The sequence below is a fragment of the Anoplopoma fimbria genome, chromosome 12 (assembly GCF_027596085.1).
Source record: "Anoplopoma fimbria isolate UVic2021 breed Golden Eagle Sablefish chromosome 12, Afim_UVic_2022, whole genome shotgun sequence".
Classification (NCBI taxonomy): Eukaryota; Metazoa; Chordata; class Actinopteri; order Perciformes; family Anoplopomatidae; genus Anoplopoma; species Anoplopoma fimbria.
The window spans coordinates 26,770,443-26,797,657 of NC_072460.1; the positions used below are offsets into that span (position 1 = coordinate 26,770,443).

Genomic DNA, 27,215 nt, shown 5'->3' on the forward strand with positions numbered 1-27,215 from the left:
TTACATTTGAATAATCAGACATGAGATGTGTGTCAGCGTTAAACATCCTCTATCAGATTCTCCTACACTGTTAAATTCAAACATTTCAAATAGCTCTTATTATTTTCATGTTATTCTTTTGTTACTCTCTCGCTTACTTCTGCCTTGGTTTGGGATTTCCTACAGTTCCCAGAATGCCTTTCAGCAGCACACAGAAGGTTTGTCCACTTATATCTGAGTACTGGAGAACCAGTCGGGTGTCTTTTTTGTCTGCAGGTAGATGACAGGTGATTGGCTGATGTGTAGACCAATGAGGTAACAGCTCCTCCTCCTCTGTGCCATATTCCTGTTTTATTCATTTTCAGCCTTCAAAATTACGTTTAAATACTGTTTTATAATTTGGTGATTTTCTAATTATGAATTAGATGAATCCATCAGTGTCATCAAGGTTGGTTTTGTTTTTATATATAAACAAACAAAGATCAGATGCTGTGTTTATTAGCCCCAAAAAAGTAAATCCATACCCAAAATCTAATCTAACTTTATTAAATGAATGTCGATGGAGTTGAGGATGATTTAGTTTGTGATGTCGGGTCTGAATTATGAAATTCGAGGGGACAAAATACACAATATGTGATTGTAGGGGACATTTCTCCCTGACACCTGTTTGTGAGTGTTTCTGCCTGAACTACTGTGTGAACACTTCTCATGAGTTTACTACATCCGGCCTGTTACTGTTTCCTCTCCTACGATGGAGTACTTCCTGTTTCATCACTCTAGAAAGTCTCTTTGATTCTGATTGACAACAATAATCTGAAACCTTTATGATTCTTTGGATAATATCTCTGCTTTCAAACCCCGTTCTGACCTCACTTTTCCATCCCAGTAGTTTCATTCTAACAGTGTAAAAGTGTTATTTCCTTCTCCCTGTGTGAGTGCAGCCGACCACTCTGCTGTTTATAGTTTTATGATTATATTTTTATTTTAACCCCACATGTATTTGCTCTGCGGTGCTATTTGCTGTCTAACAACTATCTAGGGAAGAAAACCTCCTGGTTGTGTTTGAATGTATTTGTAAATGTTTCGGTGTGTTTTCTAAAGACGAGCGGTAGAATCGGGACCGTTCTGGACTTCAGATCAGAGTCCTGGCTCTGACCCACACACACACACACACACACACACACACACACACACACACACACACACACACACACACACACACACACACACTGAAGGACAAACTGCTGAGCACTTTGATTGGAGGACGGAGGGATGAATGGACCAATTAGAGGGTCCGAGGTGAGACAGGAAGCCACAGAGTGAACGCTGATCTAACACACCTGTACAGTCCCACACTGACCCGGAATCAGTGGTTGGTTTTAGTTTGTGAATAAAGTGTTGAATGCCAAAATGTACCTCCTTCTCTGCTCGAGGTGTGTTTGTGTTGTTGGTTTTTCTACGATATGATTTATTCTTTAGTCTTTAAATGTTTTTATTTAAAATATATTGAGTTTATTATCATAAAAGAGAAAGAGATTCTGAAAATATTCACATTTAAGTTGCTGGAATCAGTGATTTTTTTTGCTTGAAATAATCACCAAAATTGTTGCTTATAAACTTTCTGTCCATAAATGATTCATTCTGCTTTAGAATAATATAGAAACAGTGATTGTGTAGAGATGGTAATGATTTATGATGGTTTAGATTGAATTGTACACAAAAACCTCCAGATCTTTCCAATCAGAGCTTTGTGGATCAACTTAGAAATCTCTCTCATAGCTCGATAACTTCCTCACTACATCCACGAAAGAAAAGAATGACTCAAGAATGGGAAAAATCCATAGACCTGATGTTTGCAGATAATAACAGCTCTTAAATCAATATGTTTCTTAGATTAATGTTAAAAGCTGCTACTATCACAGCCTCTGTGCCGACTGAGAATGAAGTTGATGCTACTTACAATTCTGTTTACATGCAACCATTAATATTATGATCAATGTAAAACAACCCCAGTGGGCCAGTGAATCCCACGTCGACGTAATTCTCTTCTATGTTTGATATATTTTGTCGTTTATCACGTCTAAATATGTAAAAGTGGAACATCAGGAGATAAACTGTGTTTTTATCAAAGTGTTCCGGAGGTGTTGTACTTGTTGGACTGTGTGAACTCAGCCTCCCTCTTTCATTCCTTCAAACACCTTCTCTAAAAGGTCGGCGTTGAGATATTTGTTCATATCCAAAAACCTGTTGGTATCCAAGTCCTTCATGATGTTTAACAGTAGACATGCATCTCTACTCCAGCTTTACAAACTGTGATGAACACTGCAGCCTCTACAGTAGATGTCTGTGTGTCTAAATGTGTGTAGAGCCATTATTGGTCAATGTTCATTTTGTTGGAGACCTTCATGGTTTGTGTTTCACAGGCTGGCAGGTATTCTGTGGTAAGAGCAACTTAAAGAAGTCAACAAACTACGTCAAACACCAACAGGTATTTATTTTCTTTTTTTTTTAAAACTATACTGAAGATTTCAATCAGTAAAACTCACACATAAATAGTCAAACATACAGTCTGAATACAGCCACTATATGACTATTACATGTCTATTTGTTTTGACCACTAGGGGGCAGAAAACCCGTCATTTCATTCACTGTTAATAACATAAACATCACTGAATGCAGGTTTAATAAACTTTATATATATGTAGTCAAACCACTGATTGACCCATCATTTATATCTTATTTTGTTCTCAAACATGCACATTTCTCAAAACTTTTCAGCAACAATCAGGAAAGTTTTCTCTCCACATGAAGGAAAAGAGAAGCAGGAATCAGTGATGGCCGACAGCGGTAGGGTGCATTCTGGGTCGGCAACGTCTCTTATTGGTTCCAGGATATAGCCACAACCTTGCCCTCTGTGTCCAACTCTGACAAAAGCTATCACCTTCTCCCACCACAACTGTGTGACAAAGCTAAGCATGAAGAAGTTTAGCTAACCGTTGCAGTGTGCACAACCTGCTGAGACCGTTCAGTAGTACAAACCTGTCCCGCTCGCTGCTATGAAGCTGTAGTTTAGTACTACAAATATGGATCCTCAGTCCTACAAACCTTTACCGTTCAGTACTATGAACAACAAATATGTATTGTTCTTACAAACCTGAAACGTTTACTTCAACAAACCTAATTTGTACTAAAAGTCTGTAACGTTTAGCACTACAAACCTGTTTTATTTAGTACTGAAACCCTGCATGGTTCAGTACTACAAACATGTAACGTTCAGTACTACAAACATGTATCGTTCAGTACTACTATACTAGCTCTTGTACATACTTGCTGCTTTCGACACTTCCTTTGCAAACCAGTTCACTTTGTTTAACAGTGGAGTAAATATAGAAACATATTGACATGGTTACAGTAGAGCAGATGCAGATTCACGTGACCCCCCATGATCCTGGACTTTACAGCAGAAACACGTCAGACCAAAACACAGCAATCAAATATCACAAGCGTCACCCACTGATGGTGTTCATTCAACGATCTGCAGAAACACGAACAGAAGATTAGAAACTGTTTTCTGTACGGATATAAAAAAACATCAATAAACGCCTGAATGTTTGCCTCACCATGGCGACCTTGGTGGTTTGCTCGCGGGTTCGAATCCGCAGCTTGTTGACGGACGTCTCGGCGACGTCGGCCCTCTCCTCGGCGTCGTCCAGCTCGTGTTGGACTTTCCTGAAACGCACCGTGCTGCAGCTCACCTGCTCCTCCTGGTGGACACAAAGAGGAACAACGTTAAACCTGCATTAACTACTTTTTTTATTCGGCCCCACTGGAGGGCAGCAGAGCGGGAACAACATCGTCAACTTTACAGTTGATTTGCAGAGTTAGCAGTCAGCTGTTTATCTCCACATCCAGCGGTTACATAGCAACACGATCTCTCTTTTAGCTCTGTTTTTGGTCCCCACCTCCTCCTGAGGGAAATATCTGTCTCTTTAGCTGCTGAATGCTCCACCATTTTCACCAGCTAGTCTCTTAATGAGTCTGTCTGCTGTTTGATGCTCAGCAGGGAGTGAACAGTGTACCTGAGTAGTAAGAATATGGTGATTTGTTTAGAGCTTTTTTACAGCTACAACCAGGGCAGTAAAGTTAAAACAAGGAGCTTAAACTCACTATAAAGATTCAGCTGATCATTCACTACCAGAGAAACACAATGCATTGACATTTCCCAATTTGTTATTATAAAATATTGATTTAAACACTATTCTAACCCTCACTTCTGATTTCTTTGTGACCTGCATCGCCTCAGTTTATAATAACTCTGTTAGACTCACAGCGTTCTCTGCTTGTCTCTTGTAGCTCTTGACTTTGGTCTGAAGCTTATCGACGAGCTCCTGCATCCTCAGCAGGGTCTTCCTGTCCTCCTCTGACTGCAGGAACACAAAGAGAACCAATAAATAAAAAACACACAGAACAACAGAACGTCTGTACGGAATGAAGCTGGGTGATGTGATGTGATCCAAACCTGGTACGTCAGCTCCTTCACTCTCTTCTCGTAGCGACGGACTCCTTTCAGATACTCGTCACTCCTCTTCTGCTCCATCACCAGCTCCGTCTGCAGCTCCCTCACCTGAACACAGAACCGCTTCTGATTTATCCACTCAGGTTTAGATCCTGCTGCTTGGTTCTTATGAAGTAGGGATGGGTATCGTTAGGATTTTATTATTTTATCGATACTCTTATTGGTTCTTTTTCATTCTTTTGTGAGAATAAAAGACAGTTAAATATAAAAAGAATCAACATGTCTTTATTATTCTTGTATGTAAACAAAAAGTCTTTCTTGAGCAGCAACACAAGAAGTTCATAAATCTTTAAAACACATTCTCAGCTAATCAATAATCTCAGTGATGATCTTTCATTGATGATCCTGTTCTTCTGATCAGACTAACGTTCCCTGCAGTGGACGAGGATGGACGTCTGATCTCCAAACAGTAGAACACTGATCATTTCTGCAGACTGATGTTCTGCTTGTTGTCCAGATGTTGTGATAAACTGCTGCTGTTTCCTCCCTTTCCTAATCATCCCACAATCATCCATCACTAAATCCTCTGTGCTCCCACATTTGAGATTCTCTGAAGTTGACAAAAACTAAAATACTGTCAGCTAAGCTCCGAGTACCAACGGACCCATCTCACTCTCCAGGTGAGTCCGTGCAGAGAAGCAGAGGTCTTACTAACAGAAGGAGACATTCACTCACTCTGGTCTCCAGCTTATTGATCTGTTTCTTTCCTCCCTTCAGCGCCATCTGCTCCGTCTCCTCCAGTTTGACCTGCAGCTCTGTGAGAGGGACGACCACGACGTTAACCATGAAGGAGAACTCTTTAGTCAGCCGTGGTCACAGAGTTTGTGTTTGTTTGGTACCTTTCACCGTGGACACCATGTTCTTCTTCATTCTCTCCATCATGCTGCTGCTGTCCTGCTCCTTCTTCAGCTCCTCCGCCATCAGAGCCGCCTGATCAAACATGTTTACACGAGATTCAGGTAAAGAAAACTCAACAACTGTCTAACAACACGGAGGACAGAGGGTTAGTTATGTTGTGGACAGAGGTTAGGGGTCAGGGGTCAGAGGTCAGGACTGACATCAGTGATGGCCTTCTTGGCCTTCTCCTCAGCGCTGCGACTCTCCTGCATGGCCTCGTCCACCTCTCCCGTCAGCAGAGACACGTCGGCCTCCAGCTTCTTCTTCTGGTTCATCACAGCTGAGTTCTGAAAACAATCAGGCGGATAATCAATAAGTTCAACAACAATCAGTCAGTCTGTCCAGAACATCTGTTTATTAATGAATTAGTCCGCCAGTTCATGAATCATTCCAAGAGTTAGTGGATCAATCGATTAGTCAATAAGGAAACTGAAAGGTCCACCAATCACTAAGGTAGTGCATCGACCAACACATTAATCAATCAGTCAATAAGACAGTCAGTCCATTGATCAATACATCTCGCTATCATTTAGTTAAACCTCAGTCAACTAACCAGTCCATAAAACATTAATTCCATCACTCGCTAAGTAAATAAATCAATATCAAGTCAAAATCAATAGTTTTGTGAGAGTGCATGTATTTGTGTGTGTGTGTGTGTGTGTGTGTGTGTGTGTGTGTGTGTGTGTGTGTGTGTGTGTGTGTGTGTGTGTGTGTGTGTGTGTGTGTACCTGTGTGGACAGCATGTTCAGTCTCTCCGTGACCTCCAGCAGCTCGTGTTCGGCCATCTTGCGTCCGCGGTCGGTTTGTTCCAGAATCTCTCGTAGCTCCTCCTCCTCAGCCATCATCAGAGAACAACGGCGGTCCAACAGGACCATCTGCTCTTTGAGCTGATTGGTCAGCTGGACTTTGTCCTCCAGATCCAGCTGTTGCTCTTTGACCTACGAGAGGACAGAACACCGTGAGATCTGCAAAGATTGCATTAGAGGGGCAACAATGGGTAGGGAGGCACAGGAGAACCAGAACCAGGACTGAGTGGGTCAGACTGTCAAACACTGCTGCCGTAAAATGAGAGGTTTTCTAAAGGGAGTCTGGTGCTCAGAAACACTACCACTTTAGTCCACAGGGGGCGCCAGAATCATCACAAAATGAAAGTTCCTTGTTCCCAGTGAAAGCAGCAAGCAAGGTCATGCACTTATTCTGCGCCTGGAGAACAAATTAGAAAACGTCCTAGACTCTTCAATGGCTTCACTGTTCTGCCCTCAGGTTGAAATCCATGTTATTATTTTTATTTTAGGTTGAAATCAGCTGTGAACAACCTTCTCTTACTTACAGATACCTCCATAACCTCCACTGCCACAAATTTAAAACAGATCTTCAGCAATCCACGTGAGCTATTCCTGTAATCTCCATGATACTCAGGAGACATCAACCACGACTGCTTAGGAATAAAGGGACCCTTCAGTATTATATCTATTCATATCTATTTATTCTGATCAGAGGGTCTACCTGTGTCTGTAGGTGTCTGATGGCCTTCTGGCTATCGGCTGCCTGTCTGTTGGCGTATCCCAGCTGAACCTCCATCTCGTTCAGGTCGGACTCCATCTTCTTCTTCAGGCGCACCGCCTCACTGCGACTACGAACCTCCGCCTCCAAACTGGCCTGCACGGTGTCCAGGGAGCGCTGGTGGCCCCGCCTGGTGGACAGCACTGGTATTACGACTCTTTAACTGGTTAGTTGAAGGTTTAAAGTTTTGTTTTTACCACACTGGCTCCATTCTTTATATATCTGGTACCTGAGGTTGTCGATCTCTTCGTCTTTCTCTGCAATCTTGCGCTCGATCTCGGTCCTTATCTGCTGCAGCTCCATCTGAAATCTCAAGGTCTTACTCTCCTCGTGCTCAAGAGTTCCCTGGCGGGTGAAGAGAGTTGTTTAGTGAACGGATGAGTTTGTAGACAGTTGATGGATTTCTACAGGAGGTAAGTTATTTACCTCTGCTTCCTCCAGAGCTACTCTGATATCACTCTTCTCCACATCCAGGATCTTCTTCATCCTCTCCAGCTCATAGATGGTCTTCCCTCCCTGACCGATCTGATCCGTCAGGTCCAGTATCTCCTCTGGAGACAAACACATTCTCTCAATCATACTGTCAATCAATGACGATATGAAGTCAGGTCCATAACAATCACGTATATAAAGATGTTTGACACGCTTAGAAACTATAGTTCCTAATGGGTTCCTGGGTTGAGAGGTTTTACCCAGGACCATTTGCTTCTGAATAACCCATTTCTGAATAAAGCGTTCTTCAAGGGTTACTTGTGACAATAAGGGTCCCAAGAAGAGTTTATTCCTTCCCAAAGAGTTCTTCAATGGTTGTTGAAAGCATGTGTGTTAAAAGGTAATGCCCACAATCCAGAACCACAAACCCCAAAAACTGTGGTCTGAATTATGATCATTCTAGGGTTCATCAAGTTCTAGTTGAAACCCTTGGGATAAAGAACCTTTTTTGAACAACCTTCTTTGCGTGTTCTTGTTAGCCCCCTTAGACATTTGAAAGTTTCTGTATAGAACCTCCAGACAGGGTTCCAGGTGGAACCATTACAACATACAAAGGTTCTCTGTGAAACCTCTCATAGGGGGGTTATTGGTGGAACATTAAACAAGTGGTTCTAGGTATAACCCTTTATATTGGTTTATTTTTAGAACCCTGTGAAGGGGTCCCAGTGGGAACCTTAACAAAGGGTTCTACGGGAACCAAAAAAAGTTTTCCTATGGGGACACACCGAAAAACCCTATATGGTTCTATTTAGCACCTTTATTTCTGAGAGTGTGGTATCAAGTCCGATACGAGAGGTTAATCAAAATGTTCTAGACTTTTCTTTGGTTTGATGTCAGTCTGTAACCATTTCAATGTTTCTGTTTTAAGCAATGGGATGGTGTAAAGTTCTTTGTTCTGGTTTTGATTCCTAAAAGATGAATTAAGAACTGTGTCAGATGTTCGCATAGATTGTCTGCTTGCTTTAAGTCCTGTAAGCCTTTCTATGAGTGCAATTAGGGATGTCAATAATAGACTATTGTTGTTGGTTTGTTGTTAGTCTGCCACGGTTGATGGATTTCGTGAATCCTATATAACCACTAACAAGCAGTAAACGTTTTCTAACGTAACCTGTAATCCCCCAGCTGATATACAGTGTATAATTGGAAGTTAAGCTTTGTTACTGCTAAAGGTATAAACATAATTTCGTATGCTAGTTATAGAGACCTGCCTTTATTCACATCATGATATCCTCCAGACTGAGACTTAAAGACTTGACCTTGCAGAACCACTTCCATCTATGTGGCTGCTCTTCGTGAAGAAGACAAATACCTTGCAGGTTCTTGTTTTCTCGTTTTACTGTCTCCAGATGGTCCAGAGCTTCTTCATAGCAGTTCTTCAGTTTGAAGAGCTCGGTGCTCAGACTGCGGGACTCCCTCTGTGACGCCTCCAGGTCCGTCTGACTCTCCTCAAACTTCAGCTTCCAGTCGCTTAACAACTGCACCAAACAAATTAAAACGCACAACATCTTGTTGAGATTATTTTATAATACATTGTGTACGACTGATTTGAGAGTTAACGGCTGGTGTTGCTGACCTTGTCGAAGTTGCGTTGCCTCTTGTCCAGAGCCAGAGCAGCAGCGTTGGTTCGTTCCAGTTCAACCAACAGATCTTCAATCTCTGTCTGCAGACACAGTTTGGTTTTCTCCAGTGAGGAACATTTGGCCTGAGACGTCTCCACAGCTTCCTCTACTGTCTGCAGTTTGACCACCAACTTTTTCCTACAAACAAATGGCACAAGTTAACACCTGAATTTAGCAGTTAAGACAGAACAAAACACTTTAAGTTAGCTGCACAATTGGAAACAAATTAATTGAAGCGACCTATTATGTAGCTGATAGACGGTTATATAATCTTATCAGTTTATCATCTGGGGAGGATGAATGTGCTCAGTGAATTCAGTTTCACCTGCTAATTGAATGATGACATTTTGTTAGTTATGTAGAAACGCCTGATGTTGGTGTAAGAGGAACGGTGAAGAGATCAGGATTCATCCTCTGGGGAGCATGAATAGGCACAGCTAAGTTCATTGGAGTCCAGTCCTTCCAAAAGTCGCAGCAGTTGTAGTCAGAGCTGAAGCAGGAGCAGTTTTTGTGGCAAATTGGTGAGTCGATTAGAGATGAGATCAAGACGACACTCGGAGAGCAGTTTATTTGACAAAGAAAAAGCTGCAGTACACTAGTTCATCCTTTCTTTTATACCATTCTTTGTAAATGTGTCTATGTGCTTCTTGTCTCAAGCTAAATGCTACCTATAATATGTTGAGATATTTGAATTGTGTGCAGTTCTTGGCTAAACCTAATGTTAACTGATGATAACACTTTTATCATTTCTGTGGAGAACACAGTTTATCCCATGTGGTCCTGTTGTCCGGTCCAGGAATGTTTCCGTGACGGTGGACTTCTTAGATCCTGAAGGATTTGTGCATGTTTGTGTGGGTGTGACATATGTCTATTACACATAATGATTCTACCATATACCGTTTTATCAGAATTGTCTTACTTTGCGTCCTCCAGCTCCTCTATCCTCATCACGGCGTCGGTCTCGTACTTGGCCCTCCACTGAACCACCTGTCCGTTGGCTTTGGAGAGCTCCCTCTGCAGCTCGGCTTTGGACTCCAGCTCCTCCTCCAGCTGCTCTCTGAGCAGACTGCTGTCGTGACGGGACGACTGCACCGCGTGAGCCAGAGCTACTCGAGCCTGAAACACACACAGTCACTCATGGATCTACTTTTAGCCTCTTACCTGGTGCTTCTAACCAACACGCAGTCATTAAAGAGAGTGGGCTTATTAAGATCAACAGACAGGTGTTGATATGAAAGGTGCCCTAAACATAGTTAGGAAAACCAAAAGGTGGAGTGTTGAAATGGATCAGAGTTATAAAGGTTTTACTTTGCTCTCCTCCTCCAGTTGCCTCTTCAGGTCTTCAGAGTTCTGGAAAACGCCGGCTTTGGAGCGCTGGAGCTGACCAATCATAGCCTCCCGCTCCTCCAGACGACGGGTGAACTCAGCTGGAAGAACAACAAAGAGGAGAAGTTTAAAGTGGGTGAATCGAGTCGCCTTCATTTGAAATTCTTTACACTTGTGCTTTTCAGGTATGAATAAAAGTAGTCATGCTTTGTGTTGATAATTGTATTATAGGCTGGAAGATTCATGTGCACATCCACAAAATGTCAGTGGGATAAGTGCTGGATATCTAGAAGTCATTCTTTTTATTATTATATGATAAAATAATATATGAGTGTGTATGCGTGTGTTTGTGTTGTACCAGTTTCTGTGAGCGCTCGTGCTTTCTGAGCAGAAACGTCGGTCAGCTGTCTCTGCAGCTCCTCTGCTCTGCTCCGGCTTTCATTCAGCTGGTCCTCATAAACCCTGCACATCTTCTCCACCGCGCCCTGCAAACACACACAGCTGCATTACAAACTGGAGGGATGGAGTTTGAAAGATTGAAGGTGTTTTCCAGTCAAGAAGGGACTCCTCATGCATTCCTTTGAAAGTTGTTCATTGGAGCATGAAGCAAGCTTGCGTCACGTCACCCATTGGTTTGTGGTCTGGAGCTCTGAAGCCTCACAATTGGTATCATGGCCACCGCCATCTTGTTTTTTTGGAGCCAGAAGCCACAAGGTAGCCCCGCCCTAAAGCATCCCCTGCTTTATGGTCTGTTTGACTCTAAATGGAGCATCATTTACTAAATGAACATCATGCTGTATTGAAGAAGACTTGAAACTAGAGATTGAGACCATAAACTCATGTTTACAATGTTTACTGAGGGAATAAATCAAGAGAGAAGTAGAGTCATTTTCTCATAGACTTCTATACAACCAGAGGAGTCGCCCCCTGGTGGACAGGAGAGAGACTGCAGCTTTAACACATAAAAGTTTGACTTCACTTTCGGACCTAAAGGTTGCCGTCTGGTCAACGGCCTATAGATTATGTCTCTCAAAATGACGATACATTTAGTGTAGTTCTCCTTTAGATTAGAGTTTTCTTCATGAAGGTGGACTTACCTTGTTCCTGGACAGCTGCTCCACGTTACCGGCGAGGTCGTCGGCCTCCAGCCTGAACTCGACCTTCTCCTTCTCCAGTTTCTGTTTTGCTCGCTGCAGAGCATCGATCTGCTCGCTGAGCTCCGTCACCGTGTCCGAGTGCTTCTTCCTAAGAGTGGCGGCCGTGGCCTCGTGGTGAAGCCCCGCCTCCTCCAGCTCCCGCCGCATCTTCAGGAAGTCCACCTCCCTCTTCCTGTTTGACATCAAGTTAGTCAAGATTTGAGCCAATTTGTACACTGCTCTGTTTAAGTAAACACACCTTCATATAACAAAAGGTATTACAATTACAACATGTGACCTAAATTATAAAATATCATAGAGATATTTCACTGATGATGATGACCTGTTCAGAGCGATCTGAGCAGCAGACGCTCCTCCTGCCTCCTCCAGTTTCTCCCCGAGGTCCTCCAGCTCTCTGGTGATGTCGTTCCTCTGACGTTCGGCTTTGGAGCGCCACGCTCGCTCCGCATCCAGCGCCTCCTCCAGCTCCTCGATACGCGTCTGAGGGGAACAATCACAACACAAACGGTGATGAAGGGGAAGATCAGGAAGCTGGTTACAAGTTCTGTTCTGGATCGGTGTGACCAACCTGAAGCTCTTTGATCTTCTTCTGAAGACTAGTAAGCACACTCTGCTCGTCCTCCAGTTTGGATTGAAGCTGACCCGACTCGAAGTCTTTTCTTTAGGGAGGTATGGAGAGAGATGGAGAGAGAAAGGAAAGTTTTTAAGTAGATTATCTTGCTGCTACTAAATATTTGCCATTATTCAGCTTTACGTATTCAAACTAAACTTCATATTTTTTTGTCCTTATGGATAAATTGTCTCATCAGACCGGCAGAAATGAAAACCATGGCTTAATAAAAGTTGATAGCTACCAGGTCCAGACGTGTTTTCTTACTTTTTCAGTCTCTCCTCCAGCTCATCCTTCTGGTTCTCCAGGTCCTTCACTGAGTCCATGGACAGCTTCAGATCCCCCTCCAGCTTCCGTTTGGTTCGTTCCAGATCCAAACGCACCTTCTTCTCCAGCTCCAAGGAACTTTCCACCTGTAGAGAAAAGAGAGGGGAGGCTGTCAGAGAACAGGGACAAACTCAGAGGACAGAGTACCTTGATCTCAGAACCAGAACACTCGAGGAGTTTTAAGGGGTCTCTTAGGGTTTTGTTTAGGTTTTTCAAGTGTTTCCAGTTTAGTAGGTTCTAGCGGTCAAAAAGAGTCTTTGAATGACCATTAAGTGGTCTTTGTGGTAACTGAAGAGGTTCTAAGGGTTCAAATAATTTTAGGTTGTCTAGGTGTCTTTAAGGTGGTTGTACTGGCCCTTTATGAGGTTCTAACAGTCATATAGAGGTTGTAAAGGTCCATTAAGTGGTCCTTGTGGTCACTTAGGAGGTTTTAAGGGTTGAAAGGGCTTTGGGTTGTCTAGAGGTATTTAAGTGGTTGTAGTGGCTCTTTAAGATATCCAGGTAGTTCTCTAGGAGGTTCTATTGGTCGTAGAGGTTGCAAAGGTGGTTCTGGTGGTTCTTAAGGGATTTCGGATGATCATAAAAGAGGTTCTAGGTGTTCTTTAGAAGGCCGGCCAGAAGGCTCTACGGGTCTTCTGCGTAGTTCTATCGGTCTCTGAGAAGATCCTAGACGTCCTTTAGGTGCATCTAGTGACCAAAGGCTCTTAATGTCCTTAGTGTGTTCCTTTGGTCAGTCAATTGTGTAAACATACAGTTTGCTTATCTTAATATTTATACATTTTGACACTTCAGTGAGCTATTTTCTATTCTCGCAGTTAGTAAGAAGAATTATATTTGCAAAACTGGAAAAATAAGGAAGGAAGGGGGGTCGATCAGGGTGATTAGTATGTTTGTGTGGGTGGGGATCCAATTTTACTTCACCCTATGTGATTGTATTGGATTTGCAGATGAGCAATAAAACAAAGATATATTTTCTTACATTGTCCACTTGCTGCTCCAGCCGCGCCTTCACCTTGACCAGCATGTTGACCTTGTCCTCCTGAGCCTGAAGGTCAGTCAGAGCCTGCTGGTGAGCTTCCTGCAGGGCGGCTTTCTCTCTGGTCAGAGACACTATGGATTCATCCAGAACACACATCTCATGGGACAGGTTCTTCACCTGGAAGTATGAAAGAAGATATTCAATTTATCAGTTCCATCCGTAACTAAAGCTCTCAACCAAAACAAGAAATCAGAGAAAAGATAAATTGTAAAGTAAAGGAAGCCTGCAGTGATACAGAGCTGTTGGTTAACACACCCTGTTCTCGACTCCATGTCTCTCCTTCTCCACTTTAGCCAGAGTCATCTCCAGGTCGTCCACGTCTTTCTTCAGTGACACCACCTCCTCCTCCAGCTGACGTTTCTTGGATGTCAGCGTGGCCGTCAGCTCCTCCTCGTCCTCCAGACGTTCCTGCGTCTCCTTCAGCTTCGACTCCATAGAGATTTTGGACTGAATCAGGTGGTTGCAGCGGTCCTCTGCATCCTGCAGGTTGTCCTGCTCCTGGATGATCACATTTTTAACATAACACTTTTTAGAGATATTAAAGAGAAGAATGAGTTAACAAGAGAGTCACTCCTTAAAGAGGTGCAAAATGTTGTTTCTATTAAGGCTTTCCTGTTCTTAAAACTTAAAAAAAGTATCTTAGATCAAATCTTATAGTTATGAGTTAAGTTCGTCTTGACAGTCTTTGTATTCCACTTTTTTTCCAAATTGCAGCGATGACATTTTGATTTATATGCAAATCAAACAGCTTTTTAGTTTTGCAAATTTGGTTTTTATTTACTTTACTTGATAGAACAATACTATCAGTTTCCATCTCCTTTTAGTCTTTGTGCTAAGCTAAGCTAAACACGTCCTGGACCTACAGCTTTACTGGATGCAAAGATGTCTTTTCTTTTCAGAGTTTCTTACATTCATCCTCAAAACTTAAACAGGCCTGTAGTCAGCATTGGGACAATACAGATGTCAGATGATCACATTTGTTTCAATTATTTATTCAGTTTAAGAAGAAAGACAATTTTCCTAACCCATAAGTAAGACTCCTTAATTTGATCCAATTAACAAAGACAACAATCTTGGAGATTTACTGGACAACAACAAACTGCAAACAAACTACCCAGGCAGAAATATCAGACTTGTCAACACATATGATGCGTCCCATTTAATCAAAGTCAATTAGACTTTGTTTTAGAAAATAAGCTATTTGCCTGAAACAAGCTGTATAATTGTGGCATGATATTAATTGTCAAATATTTGACATTTTCTCTTACTGTTATGTTAACTTTAACTGTAAAAGAGAAAAGCATACCACTTGAATTGCCATACTGTTGTTCTTTTATTCAGTAATAGTAAGTAGTGAGGTGATAAAGAACAGCCCTGTTTTGCTTCCAACCAAAGATACAAATGGAAGGGGGTAACCCATTGGTAATGACTTTCCTAAAGAAGCTAGGTCTTGTAAATCCGATAATCACTGCTTGTAATGTGTTCTTCATGCTTTGCAGCTACATTAACATTTAGTTTAGTTTATCCAGATCCAGATAAGAGATCCAGACTGGGGTTGTTCCTTAAAGCTTCAGTGGGACTTACAGCTTGGAGCTGCAGAGCCAAGTCGCTTTTCTCCAGAACCAAAACCACCTGCCGCTCCTCGGCCTCCCAACGCTTCCCCTCTGACCTGACGGAGAGAGACACAACAGCTAACCAAAGCTACAGATAGAACACACAGAGCAGCAGACTTATGATGGTAATTCATATCTCTGCCTGCATGTAGTTCATGTTATATAATAATGTGAATGTGTGACAGGTGAACAGACCTGTCGAAGGCCTCTTTTAACTTCTTGAACTCTTCTTTCAGAGCAGCCAGTTCTTTCTCCACCTGTGCGCTCCTGAGCATGGGGCGGATCTTATAGAACAGCATCATCCAGGGCCACGTCCTCACGGTGAAGAACGATCTGAGGTTGAACTGGATCACCATCACAGCGTCCCTGAGAGGAAGAATTAAAGCTCGAGCTCATGCTTTTGACCCATAAAACAAACATCATTTCCCAGACACATGTTTTCCTTTTTTTCAGCAGACATTCAGGATAAGGAGCATTTTGCTGTTATTATTAATCAATGTGGTGGTTGTCATATTGACCTTTGAAGCGCCATCTTTTCCCGTTGCATCCTCATCAGCTTCCCTCTGGCCATGGCCTGAACGATGGTGAGGATCTCCGCCAGACGGACGTCCCTCATGTCCTCCAACTGACCCAACAGCCCCGCCTTAAAAAACACCTGCGAGAACAGAGAAGATCAGAGAGCTCTGCATTACTACTCATCATCTCGTCTCTCCAAACAGAAGTAAGTGGTGGAAACAGTAGTGACGTCTAAACTTACTAGTCTTGCATTCGCTTCAAAGGCTTTACAATCTGTATAGCATATGACACCCTGTATCCTGAGACCCTGGTAGTGTTATTCATAGTATATGTGCTCTACCTTATTGTGTCCAAACTTGAACTGGTTGTGGTCGATGTCCAGAGAGCACAGCAGTTTCTCCACAGCCTTCCTACTGTCCACAAAGGAGTCCTCTGGAATTGCAGCAGGGTTCAAAATGCGATAACTGAGAAAGAAAAGTACACATGGATTACTGGAGAGTACTGGTTTTAAAAAGTTCTTGGCAGGTTTAAAACTTGAGGGATGTCGGCCCACACTGGGTCAGTAAAACAACTGAAATATTAGCTATTGAGTCTCTGTGTTGGGACTGACCGCTGTTTGAACTCAGCATACAGGATGCGGTTTGGGAAACCCTTCCTGCAGATCCTGATCCCCTCAAGGACTCCGTTGCACCTCAACTGGTGGAGGACCAGGAAGGCATCCATCACACCTGGAGAACGGATATTACATTAGTTTAACTTTGCAGGTGTGTCTTTGAGAGAATATTTAGTTTTCTTTATTTGCTGTGAGTCAGTTAATATTAGCAAATCCACTCAATTAATCACAATGATTAGATTTTTTGTCAATTTTGATTAATTGTCTAAGTAAATTGACAGGAAATAATGCTTAATCATCATTCTCTGGTGTCAGTTTATCCGATGTGAAACTTTGCATCTTTTCTCTGTTTTAGTGGATTTTAAACCAACACGTGGTCATATCTAAGCAACAGAGCTGGTCGTTTGACAATGATTCCCAAAAGGACAAATAGGAGCATTTTGCTTTTTGTTGTGAAATGGCCCCTGTTTTAAACACGCTGTGAAACAAAACTACTTGGTTATGTTCAGGAAACAGATCATGTTTTGGGTTAAAATAAGTACGGTTGTTATGTAGTACCTGAGGTGGTTATGTGCTAATGGAGGTAATTACGTTCCAACAAAGTAGCATATTTAGTTTTTCAACTTAAAATAACTCAACGTGTTTATTTCCGATTTCACACGGGACACCGACGGCGGCCTCCTGGGTGAAAGTCCTGTGTTTGTTTGACCCATCCATCCACCCCCCAACTTCCTACCTGGACTTCACATCATGGTCACTACTGCCACTAGAGGTCGCCACTTAACAAGTGTTGTTGTTACGAGATTTTAAGAGCATCAATAATAAAGATAATGAGCATATTAATCAACTATGGAAGTAATTGTTAGTTGCAGCCCTAATTGAAACACTGACAACTATTGGAACAATGCTAACATTTGCATACTAATGCCTGTTAGTATGCAAATGTTATTGACTTTTGTACTGCTGCTGCTGTTTGGTTACCTGGACTCTTGGTGTCATTGGGGATGATGCAGCGGACAAAGTGGGGCTGAGTGCTGCGGAGGTTAGCCATTAGCTTCTTTAGATTCTCCTGTATTTAATCAAACAAACAGACAATGAGTTGGAGGCTGTCTTTAAGGAGTGTCAAGAGTCTCACCTGTCAGAGTCAAAGGGATGAACAACTGTCAACTCACCTTGTGTAACTGTGAAACTGTCTGAAAGGAAGCTGCTTTCCTCTTCCTGTGTTTTCCTTCAGCCTTCGGATCCCCCGCTGAAACCACACAAACACAGTGTCACACTTGTTTTTCTTTCTTTCGTATGGCTCAAGTTTGTTTGTCACACTTTCACCACCAAATAGTGTTTGTTTAGTTACCTATGTCAGAGCTGATGTAGTCCTCAAACAGTCCAGCCATGAGTTTGTGGGAGGATTTCTGGAACAGGGCCACCACCGTCTCATTCAGAGGATCTCTGTTCTTATCCAGCCATCCTGAGATATTGTATGGCACCTACAGAAAAATACAATAAGAACAACTGTGACTATGAATTGATTTTAAAAAATCATACTCCAATGACTCAACTCACAGGCTTCTATTTTAATATTATTATCTAAAATGTTCTTTTGTGTAAAGCAGTACATATCAATGCAAACAAAAATGGCTTGGAGTTCACCAAGGCTCCGTTCTCGGGCCTCTTCTCAGGATCGACAGGCTCCCACAAGCTAAAATTATGGAAAACTTTGTACCCTTATACCTCATATATTTTCTTCCTGAGATTTAGGTACAAAACTGACTATGTATATCATTAATGACTGGATTTGCCACAGTTTCTAGTGGTTAAAAAAAAGATCAAGCAGAAATAATTGTTTCCAAAGAAATAAATGTAAAGTCAGTGCTCATCTTGAATCCCTAACACTAGAAACCATGCCAAGTTGTAATGTAGTTGTAATGACAATTAGTCATGGACTCCAAAGTTTAAGTTAATATAACCGTTAAAATAAAAGCATAGACTAATCATCTTCATTGTCCACACACATGGACTTTTGTCTTTTGCTTACAGACATACAGAACTGTAATGCTTGTTTGGTGATCTTAAGGTGAGACAAAGAGCTACAGACACATTGTAAATGCCAGCGCTCCACTTCATTTCACTGTCTCCATTAATCATTCCAAAACCGTGTGGTAGTTTTTCTATTACAGCCTCCAAAATCAGAAAATATATTTTTTATTTAACTAGGCTTAGGATGGTTAAACAGCTGTGTGATAAAGCCTTTTTTCTTTCACACATTTTGTGATTGGGAACCAACAAATCAAATATGTAATTTATGGAGCAAAGTGCCTCTAACATGATTAACAACAGGAACAATATGAGCTGACACTCACCACTCCGGCATAGTGAACCAACTCAAAGTGCGTCTCATATTTGCGCTTCTTGTCCAGCCGTGGCCGCTGGAAGTTGGGCGATTTTCCAAAATGGTTGTCGTAGAGTTTGGTTTTAAAGCTCATGTCCGTGGCCTTGGGGAACATACACTCCTCCTCCATGATGGACAGAATACCCATGGGCTGGAAAATATCCATATTAATCTTTGATTATTTGTCATTTGTGTCATCTGATTTCACCCAACACGTCTACCTCTTCTATCTCATAGAACTAATACACCAATGGTTAAACTCTGCCTCTATAATGTCAAAGATAATTAAGCTTTACAAAGGACTTGAGTAATGCAAGTACTAACACACAAACACACACCTTCTCAATGAGGTCTATGCAGGACTGTAAATCCAAACCGAAGTCTATGAAGGTCCACTCGATCCCCTCAGTCTTGTACTCCTCTTGCTCCAGGATGAACATGTGGTGGTTGAAATACTGCTGCAGCTTCTCGTTGGTGAAGTTGATACACAGCTGCTCAAAGTTATTGAACTGCAGAAAGATGTGAAAAAATGAAATGTAGTTGTGCATCACAGGCAGGAAGGGCTGTAGCCTAGATCCACGACATAATGGAACCATATCTCCAAGCATCTCCCAGCTCACCCGTACACAGGCCGTTTTCAGTTCATTTGGAAATTTGAATATGTTTAATTCCTTCACCTCTCTGAAGGTGCTTTCAGACAATATATTGGTTGCAGCATCACTTGTGTTTTGTATCTTAAAACTTTGCCATTAGCTACCTCCAATCCTACCAGTCTGTACACCAGGCTGCTGCCATCCACCTACTGTGACCTCATTATGTATTCCTATACATCCACTAAGACTGGAGTCTCCATCACTCTCTCCTCTTTACCTCAAAGACCTCGAAGCCGGCGATGTCCAGGACTCCAATGAAGTACTGACGAGGCAGAGCGGTGTATAAGGACGAGTTGATACGACTCACCAACCACTTAAACATACGGTCATATGTGGCTTTGGCCAGAGCTGCAACGGCAGAGTTGACCTACACAAACAATGGACAGCTGGTTAGGTTTGATAGCAATGTGTTTTCATGTTCACTGAACCTACTAATGTTGTAGTATAATGTAGTACAGACAGAAGATACACAGTAGACTGTGACTGATTGATTGATTGGTTGATGGGTTACCTGTTCTACCGTCTGTCCTTTGACGATGTACTCGTTTCCGACTTTGACGCGGGGGTTCAGCAGACCCTTCAGCAGGTCGGCAGAGCTGATGCCCATCAGATACGCTGATTTATCCGTACCTCAACACACAACACAAACATCTCATCTCATCTGCCATTAATGCCCATTAATACCCGGCTACATGGACGTCCAACCATTTTAATGACAATGAGGATGCAAAGAACCACCTGACCGAGATGTGGTACAGTAAAAAGTACAATATTTACCTCTGAGATGTAGTACAGTAAAAAGTACAATATTTACCTCTGAGATGTAGCGGTGTGAAAAGTACAATATTATATATAGCTTCTTTTTTGAATGAAGCGTGTTTAAAAGGCTTTACAGCCCTTTAGTTGTGTACATCACTGCTTGTTAGTTTGCTTACTTTATTGTTTTGTATTATTTGTTTGGCTAACAGCTAACAGAACTACAAGTACACACACCCTGCTGAGTGCCTCTCGGCCGCTGCTCTGCACTCACTTTTATTGTTTTGGACGGTGTGTTTGACTAGACGCTAACAGCTAACGTAAATACCAGTACACATGCTGCTGAGTACCTCTCCACCACTCAGCTGCTGTTACGCAGGCAGACAGCTTGGTGAGTATAATTTTGTGTTTTGGCAAGATTGCATGTAGTGTATTATAGGACAATTTTGAGCTGATTGCTTGGATACGTAGCCGCTTGTTTTTGAGTTTGAATGAAGGTTTTTTACCCGCCCTTAAATGAGCCCTGACATTATCCACTTTCCCATCCTGTGCACTTTTATCATTTAGGACAACTTATTACTGCATTTTCACTGTATTTATGCTCAATTCTGTTTGTATTTTATTTAACTTTTATCAAATTATTTAAGTCAAATTTTATTCTACCATAATTGTTTTTATTTAGCTTTTTCTTGCTCATTGTTTTGGATGTCAATGTCATGCTTTTCTTTGCCTACATAAAACATAATGTAAACAAAGCTAACCTTGCTAAGAAGCTTTATCTGTGCTTCCATGGCATAAAATGATTGTTGTATTTGTGATAATAATCTGACATCCGATTGGCTTGTAGCCGCGAGTCTTACTCTCTGTGCCGTCGGCCTCGGCCTGCTCCTCTCTCGGCCTCTTCTTGAACTTCATGTTGCCAAAGTGCATGATGGCTCCAACGATCTTATAGCAGCCGTACTTCTCTTCTGGAGTGAAGCCCAGCGTGTCCATGGCGTGCTACACACACACACACACACACACACACACACACACACACACACACACACACACACACACACACACACACACACACACACAGATTATAGTTAACATGTAATCAGAGGGTGTGTGTTTTTAGGGGTGAGGTTTCTTACATCAGTGAGCTTCAGCTCCTCTCCATCGTCCATGCCTTCCACTGTGGTCACACCCTGAGAGCAGAAGTGGTAGTCGTATGGGTTGGTGCTCACCAACAGCATATCTGCAACACAGGAAAGAGAGAAAGGGTTAAACTTTTAACTAATAGATATCACCATTAAACCTCCCGGTTGATTACTTACTTTAAGACAATTACTTTTTGAACAATAAGTTTTCTGACATGTTATGTTAAAAAATCTTAACGAGGCATTATTTTATTAATTATGTGATCATTTGCATAAATGTCCAGAACAGATATCTGGCAAGGTTCCAAATTCTAGTTTTATTTTGTTGACATATTAGAGTCAAAGGTTTTTACAAAGATCATTTTGTATTAATCTTTGTATCCCTCCATAAATCAGTTAACTTGTTTACCATATTTTATTGTATATTTTCATATTTCTATTTTTTTATCACATCTATATTATTGCACTGTGTATTCAATTAATCACTTAGGCTAATTCCTTATATGTGTAACGTACTTGGCAATAAACAGCTTCTGATTCCAGCCAGACAGAAAAACAGCCAGAAAGTTTTTTTGTATGTATGTACAGAAAAAAGTACAATATTTACTTCTCAGAGTAGCAGAACATGGAAATACTCGAGTAAGATAATTAGACAGCATCTAGTTGTGGGTGTGGTTACCTTGTAGTTCTGGCTTGTTATTGGACAGGATCTAGTAGTGGGTGTGGTTACCTTGTAGTTCTGGCTTGTTATTGGACAGGATCTGATAATAGATGTGGTAGCTTCTCTCTGTCGGCTGCTGGAACACAACTCTTGACTTTTCTAGAAGATCTGATGAAATACACACATATATACTTACTCTTCTGTACTGTAGAACTATAATACTATTTAATACAAATGAATAGAATGGAATCGTTTGTTATTTCTACAATACTAAATGTATAATGTCAAACACATCTTGAAATGTTTTGATTTAATTGTAAAAAACAACTCACAGATGTTGATGTCAGCAGACGCCAGCCTTCCTGTCGGCCCAAAATGAATTCTGATGAACTTTCCCTGAGACACACAAACACAGACGGACGCTCTTTGTAACACAACACATCACCCTCGGCTCGCCCGCGGCCATCATGATGAATTTATCAAACTCACAAAGCGGGATGAGTTGTCATTGCGGACGGTTTTGGCGTTGCCGAACGCCTCCATGGCCGGATTAGCTTCAATGATCTGGTCCTCTAAAGATCCCTGAAGACACAAAAAGAGAAAAAAATTAAAGACTAAACTCAGGGGACTGATGGACACGTAGAAACCACAGACTGTTTATAAGAAGTGGACAAAGTCGTCACCCATTGGTTTGTGGACTGATGTTTTGAAGCCTTGAGTTCAGCGATTTGGCCATCGCCATCTTGGATTACGGCCGTAGCCATGCTGTTTTTTTCGCAACCAATTAATAGAAATTATCATATATGGACTGAGGAGGAGTGACGTAGAGACGCCGTATACGTCTCTGGTGTCGACCTGTCAATCAGTGTGTAGCCCCGCCCTAAAGCATCCCCTGCTTTATGGTCTGTTTGACTCTAAATGGAGCATCATTTACTAAATGAACATCATGCTGTATTGAAGAAGACTTGAAACTAGAGATTGAGACCATAAACTCATGTTTACAATGTTTACTGAGGGAATAAATCAAGAGAGAAGTAGAGTCATTTTCTCATAGACTTCTATACAACCAGAGGAGTCGCCCCCTGGTGGACAGGAGAGAGAATGCAGCTTTAACACATGAAGCATTGACTTCACTGGGCACATCTGGAGGTTGCCGTCTGGTAGAAACAAAATGAAATTGAAGGATTCCCAGGGCGCTTATTTATAAATAGCAAAAAGATGCTAACAAAGATAGCATGTAGAGAGGACTTACTCCTTTTTTCACTTTTTCCCCCAGAGCAGCGATGATGGCAAAGTACTGAATCACCCTCTTGGTGTTGACCGTTTTCCCTGCGCCCGACTCACCGCTGACAGGACGACACACAGTACAGTAAGTTTAACGAACAAAGATCACTGCACACTAATGTCATAAATTAAAATAACAAGACTCTCTGATGAGAGAGACGTGTTCACAAAGTATAAATTGCATGTATTTTATAGTGTATGTAGCCTAATTTAGACATTTCTTACTCATAAAATTCATAGATTCAATAATATTTTTAAACTATGACGTTACATACATTTTCAGAATATTTAAAGCCTATAATGTTTAAGAAGCTGAAGCTCTGACTTACGTGATCAACATGGACTGGTTCTCCCGATCTGTGGCGGAAAATGAAGTCATGTGAACCGACAGTTATGATAACATTTAAAGGACTAATTCAACATATTATTCATCTCCACTTTCTGGCAAAAAGTAACATAGGTTTTTACCATTTCCATGTCTGTGAGCTAAACAAACACTGAAAAAGTACCTAACATCGCTACAGTGTGCAGAAATACAGGGCACGGTGGTTTTTAAACAAAACAGCGTTTTAAATGAATATGACACAAATTCATTCAATCTATCATTTGCCTCTGGAAATTCATTCACCTATAAAAAATGTACTCATGAAAATAAAATATGAATTTACAAGATAAGTTAAACTTTTGTTGTCTTCTAGGATACCAACCAAGGTCCCTAATATGACTGCTGATGACAAGTTATTTAGATTAAAATCATTCACAAAATGGCCAGACCAAAATAACTCGACCCTAGCCAAGAATCTGCTACAGAGGGGCATCATCATTTGTTAGCTGTCAGTCACCCGATAGCAGCGTCAACATTAGAGGTCAGAGGTCACGGGTGACTCACTCTTCAGCAGGTCGGTGTAGGCGTTGTCAGCGATGGCGTAGATGTGAGGCGGAGTTTCCAGACGACGCCTCCCTTTATACGCGGCGACCACCGGAGTGGAGTAGATTGGAAGCCATTTGTACGGGTTGACCGCCACACAGAACAGACCGGAGTACGTCTGACACAGAGACACACGGAAAGGTTAAAACATCACACCAAAATATCATGTCCACGTCTTTCTTATTATCATCAAAACATAATGTTCTATGTGCGTTAGAGTAAACACTCACGTAGGCCATCCACATGCTGTATCTCCTCCTCAGGTTGAAGAGCACAGAGGCCTCGTTCAGCTGTGTCAGCATGGCGATGTCCTCAATCATGTCGAACTTTGAAGGGTTCGATGGCTGCAGGTCGTTTTCTTTAACCACCAGGAACTGAAACACGGACATAAAACACACAGAATATGAGTTCATGCAGCATGAGAAGTTGCTTCATCAGATGTTTTCAGACAGTTGAGAAATGCTAACTTATACATTATTTCTACTGTTAGAAAGAAACAAAAAGTGTTATTATCAAAGATGCTTATAATATAATATCAATATCAATACTGGCCCCAAAATTCAGCTTTGGTCAGAGTGAAGTATAAATGACAAGCAAACATTTCAGCAGCAGATTCTGAACTTTAACTTTTATGACCTTGAGAGCTTCCTCGCTGACTACGTCTTTACACCTGAGTGAACATCCAAGTAAACTATGAAGCCAAATGAAATATGTCAAAGTTCCTCTGCGTTTCATTAAATATATATTTGACCTGTCCAGTCCATTAGAGCCTGTAAAAATGAATTCATTTGTAAATTGAGTAATCAGGGTTGACAGACCCGTCCGTCTTTGGTCTCCACCGTGGTCTTGTCTCCGTTCAGCTCTTTGACCTCCACTTCGATGTACGCTTCAACATCATCAGGCATCCAGACGCGCTTGGTGCCTGAGAGAACACACAGTTCCTTATTCACGCATATGAACATATAGAGTATGTAGACCCATAGGAGTATGTAGTATATCTACCATCATAAGCCTGGGCTATAGCAGCCAGCTGCTCCAGGTTGGAGAGACGAAGGAAGCGAGCAGCTTCTCCAAACTCCGCCAGGTCCAGGAACCGAGACATCTGAACACCAGAACACATGAACACACATATTCTTCAAAGGCGAGGTAACTTATAATTCACATTCCACACACAAAGGTCATTAAAGGGCTTTAGGCATAAACATGGAAAACACATAAACAGAAAATAAGACTATTCATAAATGAGGGAAAAAAAGAAATACGTATTTAGAGGAATTAACCTGCCGTTTTGGATTGAAAAGCATGTTTTCTTTAGACAAATGCCAAAAATAATAATAATATATGATATCTTTATTGTCAGATTTTCATCTTTCTGACTGTTCTTGAACACATCAAGTGTGACAAATGTTTTGGTAATGTAAAGCAGCCAAAACTAACCTTAAAATGTTAATATTTAAAAAACAAACATTTTATTCTTCATGTCTCATTTAAAATCCAAATAACCCAAATAAACCGTTTGTTTTAACCAGATTCTGTAAAAACATTAAATTCTGAGCTCCTCAGTGAAACTATGAAGACATGATTGATTCATCTGAGACCAACAGTCATGTGACAACAAATCTGTAAAACTAGGACTTTATACTAGAAATTATAAATAAAACCCAGATTTTGGTAGAATAAAGAAAACTTTGAGGATATTTATAGTGCATTGTGGGTATAATTGTGATGTTTTCAGTCAAATATAAAGCGTGTGCTAACATCAAACTCAGTGTTGAGATAAATTTGGAAGAATGGTTCCAAATAACTAACATCTATATTTTGTTTATTGTCATCAAATCCCATATTGTCCCACAGTCTTACGTCCTGGAGACATCAATCTTTATACACAAACCTATAGTTTCATCAGTGGTTTTTATCAAACAAACAGGAGGAAATAGAGACTTTGTTGGGGACTAGTGTTTGTGTTTGTATGTGGTATTGAGTCACAATAAACTACAGTTCTAATGGAGCTTTTATCAGGATACTTGTAAGTAGTAACATTCACTGTTGGTTTAAAACGGAAAACAAGCAGATTAATAAGATTATTTCCATCATCAACATCAATCCGTTCCTTTACTGCACTGAGTGAAGCCCAGAGACCCAAACTGAACTCTGATGTCAACAAATTGGCATCACAGCCATCCTCACAGTACAGTTGGCCTCTAACTCAACGCATTGCTCGGGATTTCAGACCGAGCTCACAGCTGCCACATCAGCTCAAGAGGATCCGTCCACAAAGCTCAGGACTCTCCCTGTTATTCTCACCGTCACACCCACAAACACACGTAAATATCACCGTCTGATGGCCTTCAGCCGTCTGTTTGTGAGGGTGAGCAGGCCTTAAATGGACTCAGAGGACGGACGATCATCATCAGGACAAAACCAAACCACAGAGCAATGTTATTATTCTAGCAGACCAAATGAAAACCAGAGCAGAAAGAAGTTCATTAAACAAACAGAGAGCATTCAGGGAAGAGACAACCAATCAGAGAGCCTCAGTGATATAGTTCTGAATGTAAACAACAGAGTCTCTCCAGGACATTCATCGTGTTTGATCAGTTGAAATAGATGTTTAGGATTTTGAGTTAGAAGTTCAACCACTGTTTACTTTCTAACCTCCACACAGCCGACCAATCACAGCGTTATGTGGGAGTGGACATCAGAAAGTTACGTATATTAATTAATGACGTGGGAAAAGGAGGGTCGACCATCCGAAGAGTTCCTCTGTTGGATTAAACTGACAACTTTTATTATTCTTCTTAACTAAAATGGTCATGTCCTAATATAAACTTATATGGTCATGACCAAGATCACACAGAAATGCAGAACCCACCTCCTCAGTGGTTCACATTCATATCATTTAGTTTGCAATTAATGAAATGACCAAAAACCAGAAGACATGCAGTCAGTCTGGACTCTTTGCTCAGTTTGTAACTGATGAACTTAAAGACTGAACACTGTCAACCTTCTTTCCTGACTGCACAATGAATATGATTTTACATCTCTTCACCATAGCAACGACAGCTGAGGCTCATGGGT

General features: G+C 41.4%; 1 protein-coding gene across 1 annotated transcript; it reads right to left on the bottom strand.

The window, feature by feature from the left end:
* LOC129099331 (myosin-7B-like) lies at positions 1 to 25,239 on the bottom strand. The gene is made up of 45 exons (XM_054608531.1): positions 25,140 to 25,239; positions 24,956 to 25,059; positions 24,368 to 24,511; positions 24,099 to 24,255; positions 23,539 to 23,566; positions 23,178 to 23,271; positions 22,415 to 22,507; positions 22,258 to 22,321; positions 21,995 to 22,093; positions 21,259 to 21,362; positions 20,983 to 21,121; positions 19,878 to 19,996; positions 19,584 to 19,733; positions 19,052 to 19,222; positions 18,685 to 18,864; positions 17,679 to 17,811; positions 17,500 to 17,576; positions 17,309 to 17,396; positions 16,325 to 16,442; positions 16,055 to 16,178; positions 15,717 to 15,853; positions 15,394 to 15,564; positions 15,170 to 15,254; positions 13,841 to 14,083; positions 13,526 to 13,702; positions 12,487 to 12,632; positions 12,178 to 12,268; positions 11,932 to 12,089; positions 11,550 to 11,781; positions 10,811 to 10,937; positions 10,435 to 10,553; positions 10,046 to 10,242; positions 9,081 to 9,264; positions 8,817 to 8,982; positions 7,442 to 7,566; positions 7,245 to 7,360; positions 6,959 to 7,145; positions 6,181 to 6,390; positions 5,614 to 5,739; positions 5,395 to 5,485; positions 5,231 to 5,310; positions 4,499 to 4,603; positions 4,308 to 4,403; positions 3,622 to 3,743; positions 1 to 67 (listed from the first exon to the last, which is right to left on the bottom strand). The coding sequence occupies exons 1-45, from the start codon at positions 25,237 to 25,239 to the stop codon at positions 1 to 3; spliced, it is 5,844 nt and encodes a 1,947-aa protein (XP_054464506.1).
* Between the last annotated feature and the right edge of the window lie 1,976 nt (positions 25,240 to 27,215).